This window comes from Maniola hyperantus, chromosome 11, assembly GCF_902806685.2.
Source record: "Maniola hyperantus chromosome 11, iAphHyp1.2, whole genome shotgun sequence".
NCBI lineage: Eukaryota > Metazoa > Arthropoda > Insecta > Lepidoptera > Nymphalidae > Maniola > Maniola hyperantus.
The window spans coordinates 15211057-15219829 of record NC_048546.1 but is presented as its reverse complement, the minus strand read 5'-3'; the positions used below and the strand labels follow the sequence as shown (position 1 = coordinate 15219829).

The 8773-nt window shown below is 55.9% G+C and overlaps 1 protein-coding gene across 1 annotated transcript; it reads right to left on the bottom strand.

Annotated features, from left to right (window-relative positions):
• Positions 1-5407: 5407 nt before the first annotated feature.
• On the bottom strand, positions 5408-8422 carry Pfdn2 (prefoldin 2). Its single transcript, XM_034973242.2, has 3 exons — positions 8064-8422; positions 7837-7978; positions 5408-7145 (listed from the first exon to the last, which is right to left on the bottom strand). The coding sequence occupies exons 1-3, from the start codon at positions 8195-8197 to the stop codon at positions 6996-6998; spliced, it is 426 nt and encodes a 141-aa protein (XP_034829133.1). The 5' UTR covers positions 8198-8422; the 3' UTR covers positions 5408-6995.
• Positions 8423-8773: the final 351 nt, after the last annotated feature.

Here is an 8773-nt window from a genome sequence, read left to right as displayed (position 1 = left end):
CAGCCTCCGCGCGACGCACAGTGCACTCGTGTGCTAGCACTGGTCTGCACACATGAACTGAACTGTCGCAGCGACTGGCAGCCCAGCCTCCGCGCGACGCACAGTGCACTCGTGTGCTAGCACTGGTCTGCACACATGAACTGAACTGTCGCAGCGACTGGCAGCCCAGCCTCCGCGCGACGCACAGTGCACTCGTGTGCTAGCACTGGTCTGCACACATGAACTGAACTGTCGCAGCGACTGGCAGCCCAGCCTCCGCGCGACGCACAGTGCACTCGTGTGCTAGCACTGGTCTGCACACATGAACTGAACTGTCGCAGCGACTGGCAGCCCAGCCTCCGCGCGACGCACAGTGCACTCGTGTGCTAGCACTGGTCTGCACACATGAACTGAACTGTCGCAGCGACTGGCAGCCCAGCCTCCGCGCGACGCACAGTGCACTCGTGTGCTAGCACTGGTCTGCACACATGAACTGAACTGTCGCAGCGACTGGCAGCCCAGCCTCCGCGCGACGCACAGTGCACTCGTGTGCTAGCACTGGTCTGCACACATGAACTGAACTGTCGCAGCGACTGGCAGCCCAGCCTCCGCGCGACGCACAGTGCACTCGTGTGCTAGCACTGGTCTGCACACATGAACTGAACTGTCGCAGCGACTGGCAGCCCAGCCTCCGCGCGACGCACAGTGCACTCGTGTGCTAGCACTGGTCTGCACACATGAACTGAACTGTCGCAGCGACTGGCAGCCCAGCCTCCGCGCGACGCACAGTGCACTCGTGTGCTAGCACTGGTCTGCACACATGAACTGAACTGTCGCAGCGACTGGCAGCCCAGCCTCCGCGCGACGCACAGTGCACTCGTGTGCTAGCACTGGTCTGCACACATGAACTGAACTGTCGCAGCGACTGGCAGCCCAGCCTCCGCGCGACGCACAGTGCACTCGTGTGCTAGCACTGGTCTGCACACATGAACTGAACTGTCGCAGCGACTGGCAGCCCAGCCTCCGCGCGACGCACAGTGCACTCGTGTGCTAGCACTGGTCTGCACACATGAACTGAACTGTCGCAGCGACTGGCAGCCCAGCCTCCGCGCGACGCACAGTGCACTCGTGTGCTAGCACTGGTCTGCACACATGAACTGAACTGTCGCAGCGACTGGCAGCCCAGCCTCCGCGCGACGCACAGTGCACTCGTGTGCTAGCACTGGTCTGCACACATGAACTGAACTGTCGCAGCGACTGGCAGCCCAGCCTCCGCGCGACGCACAGTGCACTCGTGTGCTAGCACTGGTCTGCACACATGAACTGAACTGTCGCAGCGACTGGCAGCCCAGCCTCCGCGCGACGCACAGTGCACTCGTGTGCTAGCACTGGTCTGCACACATGAACTGAACTGTCGCAGCGACTGGCAGCCCAGCCTCCGCGCGACGCACAGTGCACTCGTGTGCTAGCACTGGTCTGCACACATGAACTGAACTGTCGCAGCGACTGGCAGCCCAGCCTCCGCGCGACGCACAGTGCACTCGTGTGCTAGCACTGGTCTGCACACATGAACTGAACTGTCGCAGCGACTGGCAGCCCAGCCTCCGCGCGACGCACAGTGCACTCGTGTGCTAGCACTGGTCTGCACACATGAACTGAACTGTCGCAGCGACTGGCAGCCCAGCCTCCGCGCGACGCACAGTGCACTCGTGTGCTAGCACTGGTCTGCACACATGAACTGAACTGTCGCAGCGACTGGCAGCCCAGCCTCCGCGCGACGCACAGTGCACTCGTGTGCTAGCACTGGTCTGCACACATGAACTGAACTGTCGCAGCGACTGGCAGCCCAGCCTCCGCGCGACGCACAGTGCACTCGTGTGCTAGCACTGGTCTGCACACATGAACTGAACTGTCGCAGCGACTGGCAGCCCAGCCTCCGCGCGACGCACAGTGCACTCGTGTGCTAGCACTGGTCTGCACACATGAACTGAACTGTCGCAGCGACTGGCAGCCCAGCCTCCGCGCGACGCACAGTGCACTCGTGTGCTAGCACTGGTCTGCACACATGAACTGAACTGTCGCAGCGACTGGCAGCCCAGCCTCCGCGCGACGCACAGTGCACTCGTGTGCTAGCACTGGTCTGCACACATGAACTGAACTGTCGCAGCGACTGGCAGCCCAGCCTCCGCGCGACGCACAGTGCACTCGTGTGCTAGCACTGGTCTGCACACATGAACTGAACTGTCGCAGCGACTGGCAGCCCAGCCTCCGCGCCACGCACAGTGCACTCGTGTGCTAGCACTGGTCTGCACACATGAACTGAACTGTCGCAGCGACTGGCAGCCCAGCCTCCGCGCGACGCACAGTGCACTCGTGTGCTAGCACTGGTCTGCACACATGAACTGAACTGTCGCAGCGACTGGCAGCCCAGCCTCCGCGCGACGCACAGTGCACTCGTGTGCTAGCACTGGTCTGCACACATGAACTGAACTGTCGCAGCGACTGGCAGCCCAGCCTCCGCGCGACGCACAGTGCACTCGTGTGCTAGCACTGGTCTGCACACATGAACTGAACTGTCGCAGCGACTGGCAGCCCAGCCTCCGCGCGACGCACAGTGCACTCGTGTGCTAGCACTGGTCTGCACACATGAACTGAACTGTCGCAGCGACTGGCAGCCCAGCCTCCGCGCGACGCACAGTGCACTCGTGTGCTAGCACTGGTCTGCACACATGAACTGAACTGTCGCAGCGACTGGCAGCCCAGCCTCCGCGCGACGCACAGTGCACTCGTGTGCTAGCACTGGTCTGCACACATGAACTGAACTGTCGCAGCGACTGGCAGCCCAGCCTCCGCGCGACGCACAGTGCACTCGTGTGCTAGCACTGGTCTGCACACATGAACTGAACTGTCGCAGCGACTGGCAGCCCAGCCTCCGCGCGACGCACAGTGCACTCGTGTGCTAGCACTGGTCTGCACACATGAACTGAACTGTCGCAGCGACTGGCAGCCCAGCCTCCGCGCGACGCACAGTGCACTCGTGTGCTAGCACTGGTCTGCACACATGAACTGAACTGTCGCAGCGACTGGCAGCCCAGCCTCCGCGCGACGCACAGTGCACTCGTGTGCTAGCACTGGTCTGCACACATGAACTGAACTGTCGCAGCGACTGGCAGCCCAGCCTCCGCGCGACGCACAGTGCACTCGTGTGCTAGCACTGGTCTGCACACATGAACTGAACTGTCGCAGCGACTGGCAGCCCAGCCTCCGCGCGACGCACAGTGCACTCGTGTGCTAGCACTGGTCTGCACACATGAACTGAACTGTCGCAGCGACTGGCAGCCCAGCCTCCGCGCGACGCACAGTGCACTCGTGTGCTAGCACTGGTCTGCACACATGAACTGAACTGTCGCAGCGACTGGCAGCCCAGCCTCCGCGCGACGCACAGTGCACTCGTGTGCTAGCACTGGTCTGCACACATGAACTGAACTGTCGCAGCGACTGGCAGCCCAGCCTCCGCGCGACGCACAGTGCACTCGTGTGCTAGCACTGGTCTGCACACATGAACTGAACTGTCGCAGCGACTGGCAGCCCAGCCTCCGCGCGACGCACAGTGCACTCGTGTGCTAGCACTGGTCTGCACACATGAACTGAACTGTCGCAGCGACTGGCAGCCCAGCCTCCGCGCGACGCACAGTGCACTCGTGTGCTAGCACTGGTCTGCACACATGAACTGAACTGTCGCAGCGACTGGCAGCCCAGCCTCCGCGCGACGCACAGTGCACTCGTGTGCTAGCACTGGTCTGCACACATGAACTGAACTGTCGCAGCGACTGGCAGCCCAGCCTCCGCGCGACGCACAGTGCACTCGTGTGCTAGCACTGGTCTGCACACATGAACTGAACTGTCGCAGCGACTGGCAGCCCAGCCTCCGCGCGACGCACAGTGCACTCGTGTGCTAGCACTGGTCTGCACACATGAACTGAACTGTCGCAGCGACTGGCAGCCCAGCCTCCGCGCGACGCACAGTGCACTCGTGTGCTAGCACTGGTCTGCACACATGAACTGAACTGTCGCAGCGACTGGCAGCCCAGCCTCCGCGCGACGCACAGTGCACTCGTGTGCTAGCACTGGTCTGCACACATGAACTGAACTGTCGCAGCGACTGGCAGCCCAGCCTCCGCGCGACGCACAGTGCACTCGTGTGCTAGCACTGGTCTGCACACATGAACTGAACTGTCGCAGCGACTGGCAGCCCAGCCTCCGCGCGACGCACAGTGCACTCGTGTGCTAGCACTGGTCTGCACACATGAACTGAACTGTCGCAGCGACTGGCAGCCCAGCCTCCGCGCGACGCACAGTGCACTCGTGTGCTAGCACTGGTCTGCACACATGAACTGAACTGTCGCAGCGACTGGCAGCCCAGCCTCCGCGCGACGCACAGTGCACTCGTGTGCTAGCACTGGTCTGCACACATGAACTGAACTGTCGCAGCGACTGGCAGCCCAGCCTCCGCGCGACGCACAGTGCACTCGTGTGCTAGCACTGGTCTGCACACATGAACTGAACTGTCGCAGCGACTGGCAGCCCAGCCTCCGCGCGACGCACAGTGCACTCGTGTGCTAGCACTGGTCTGCACACATGAACTGAACTGTCGCAGCGACTGGCAGCCCAGCCTCCGCGCGACGCACAGTGCACTCGTGTGCTAGCACTGGTCTGCACACATGAACTGAACTGTCGCAGCGACTGGCAGCCCAGCCTCCGCGCGACGCACAGTGCACTCGTGTGCTAGCACTGGTCTGCACACATGAACTGAACTGTCGCAGCGACTGGCAGCCCAGCCTCCGCGCGACGCACAGTGCACTCGTGTGCTAGCACTGGTCTGCACACATGAACTGAACTGTCGCAGTGACTGGCAGCCCAGCCTCCGCGCGACGCACAGTGCACTCGTGTGCTAGCACTGGTCTGCACACATGAACTGAACTGTCGCAGCGACTGGCAGCCCAGCCTCCGCGCGACGCACAGTGCACTCGTGTGCTAGCACTGGTCTGCACACATGAACTGAACTGTCGCAGTGACTGGCAGCCCAGCCTCCGCGCGACGCACAGTGCACTCGTGTGCTAGCACTGGTCTGCACACATGAACTGAACTGTCGCAGCGACTGGCAGCCCAGCCTCCGCGCGACGCACAGTGCACTCGTGTGCTAGCACTGGTCTGCACACATGAACTGAACTGTCGCAGCGACTGGCAGCCCAGCCTCCGCGCGACGCACAGTGCACTCGTGTGCTAGCACTGGTCTGCACACATGAACTGAACTGTCGCAGCGACTGGCAGCCCAGCCTCCGCGCGACGCACAGTGCACTCGTGTGCTAGCACTGGTCTGCACACATGAACTGAACTGTCGCAGCGACTGGCAGCCCAGCCTCCGCGCGACGCACAGTGCACTCGTGTGCTAGCACTGGTCTGCACACATGAACTGAACTGTCGCAGCGACTGGCAGCCCAGCCTCCGCGCGACGCACAGTGCACTCGTGTGCTAGCACTGGTCTGCACACATGAACTGAACTGTCGCAGTGACTGGCAGCCCAGCCTCCGCGCGACGCACAGTGCACTCGTGTGCTAGCACTGGTCTGCACACATGAACTGAACTGTCGCAGCGACTGGCAGCCCAGCCTCCGCGCGACGCACAGTGCACTCGTGTGCTAGCACTGGTCTGCACACATGAACTGAACTGTCGCAGTGACTGGCAGCCCAGCCTCCGCGCCACGCACAGTGCACTCGTGTGCTAGCACTGGTCTGCACACATGAACTGAACTGCACACTTGTGTATTCACCGATGAATGCCGTGCACAGAAGCGCCCCCTCGGGCTGCGGGAGGGGAGCTGTCCTATCCTATCAAACGGTACCTCCAAGCATTTTTTCAAAAAACTGATATTACTATTTCTGGAGAAAAATATCCTTTGACTCAACGGGAATAACCCTTTTGGAAATCGGTTTTTTAATAAAAAAAATATTTTAAGATTTTTTAGTGTAAGTAGTCATTGTGGCTAATTCCGTTGTACACAATCTTTAAACTAAACTAAAATGACACGTCTAAATCTATTGCTATCCCTTTCATAATGTTGCTTGCGGAAAAGGATGGCACTAGATTGAGACCTGTAAATTTAGTTTAGTTTAGAGATTGTGTACAAAAGAATCGGCGCCACTGTTTGATACCTAAAATATCAATTCACCACCAAAACTTTCCAAATCCACACGGCTTAGGAGTTCAGTACCTTCAAGCATCAGGATTGAAGAGTTGGGACTTGGAATTCAATAACAAAGTCTATGCTCTCAGCATTTACAATATTATTTCACCAGGAACAGTTCCTGGATCTCTATAGTTTAGGAGTGCTGTACCCCTACATCATCAGGGTTGAGGAGTTGGGACTCGGAATCCAAGCATAAAGTCGTTGCTTGGTACCTACAACATTAATTCACTATGAACACTTCCTGAATCTTAATAACTTAGATGGGCGGTAACCCTGCAGCATCAGGACTGAGGAGTTGGTCCCAGAAATTTTCATGGGACCACCACGGAAACATCCTCTGTTGATTAAAAAAGATTTGCAAATCGATCCAGAAACCTCGAAGAAATCGGTGAACATACAATTTTAAAAAATGGGTTGAATTGAGAACCACCGCCTTTTCGGAAGTTGTTTAAAAATAATTTTTTAAAAATCTTTGTAAATATTCCTGCTGGTACCGTGACAGTGACACCCGGCGGGCGGCAGGGGATGATTAGTTATCTGAGGAATATTGCCTTATTCAAATGCTAACATGTAGGGTTGTGCACTTTCAGCTGACACGTGGGGTTGTGCACTTTCAGCTGACTTGTGCATACAATGTTTACATCTTTGTGAGGGAAATTTGCGAAGCTGATAGCATTAGAATGTGGCAATAACGAGCATGGGTTATTGTCCGAAGGCAGCAGTGCAGGGTCCTCCAGCACGTTGCTCTGAAGGCATCTGCGCAGGGCCCTCAAGCGCTGGCGACCAGCACGTTGCTCTTGGCGGCGTCGGGCGCGGCCGCTTGGGGCTCCGCGTCGCTGCCGCGCTGCACGCGGATGTCGTGCTGCTCGATGTAGTCGTTGATCTCCTGCCCCTTGCGCGTCAGCTGCTCGTTCAGCGCCTGCCACACCAACGACGTTAGGGCTCCAGTGTCACGAGTGCGAGTGTATGTGTTTTAACTTTTCATAGCTGCATTTGAACTTTAACTGTGCAACCCCAAATACAAATCATTTATTTGCCAATTGTAGTTGTGTTGTGTCATTTATAACTTGTTTATTACAATTGTTGTTTGTACAAACCTACATTCTGCCACCATGGTGTGCAAATTTGAAATTATAAAGAGGTAATGTCGTTAAGTTTGTTTGTAGGGGATAATCTCTGGAACTACTGAACCGATTTTGAAAATTCTTTCACCAATAGAAAGCTACATAATTCCTAAGTGACATAGGCTATATTTTATTTTTTTAAAAATTAGGAGATCCCTTCAAAAATATTTGCAATTCGAATATATAAAATTGCAATAAAGTGAAAAAACTCGTCTCATCTGTGAGCTTCCGTGGCGTACGCTGCCTAAATAGTTAGCACGAAAACAATGTTCAATGGAATTGTTCCTCTTAAACAGCTCTAAAAAAAGTCCGGTATCATTTCGCTTAGAATAATATCTTAGGAGATATCAAGAATTTAAAATAATGGAGACGGCCGCGGCAGTCCGTGCATGCAACGCGATTATGTCGCAGGACGAAGTACGATGATATCGGAGGTAAGTAGTATAGGCTCCACGCCGCGCAGCGTCTCGATCACAGAAGGCTCACCTGCAGCGCCTGCGGCAGGCGGTCGCGGTTGCCCTCCAGCTCGGGCAGCACGGCGCCCACGGTGCGCTCCACCAGCACGCCGCCCACCATGCGGAAGCACCTGCGCTCCGGCTCCACGCCGCGCAGCGTCTCGATCACAATTCTGCCGCAACGATACACAGGATCACAATATTATTACGCAGGTTAAGGCGACGACAGAACGTCTCGGTGGAGACGAAGCTGCTTACTTGTGCTCGTTCAGATCCATCTCCAGCTCCGATATCTTGTTGGCGAGCTGCCTCTGCTCGGCGCGAAGGTTCTGAAAGCCTGCGAATACTTCTTCGTTCGATTTTTTTCCACCCTTGGTAGCGTTCTTTGCCATTCTTGCTGTTGTTTGACTGCACTCGAGTGAGGTTATAATGTATGCGGCTCTCCACGCCCTCCTATATATGAAGCTCAATTTTTTAAATAAGTATTGGAATATTTGTATTAATTTAAAAGCAAATCAAATCAATGCGTGACTTAATTTACAATTTTGCATATTTTTTCGTAAAAATTATAAATAATATTATACATCGTTTTGTTCTGGCTTTTCTGGTTTCACAGCTCTGGGTTCTAGCTTAGTATATTATCTATGGTTCTAGCCATAGATAACACCTATACCAATGTACTCTGTGGATAAGGATAACATTCATCCAAGGATAACACGTTCTGAATGCGTTCTGGTTCTGAGGATAACACAATATAAATACCAGAGAGTTCTAGCCCCAAAGAGTTTATAATCACTACGCAACCTCAATGGATCAGCCTGGCTGTCCATAAATAGTGCTAGGGGCAACAACCTATTGGCATGGACCACCAATCCAGTTGGTACAGTAGCTACGGATAACTTTAGAAACGTGTCAAACATTGTGAATCGATCATCCTACTGTAAATTGTTTAGTAACATCTAAAATCA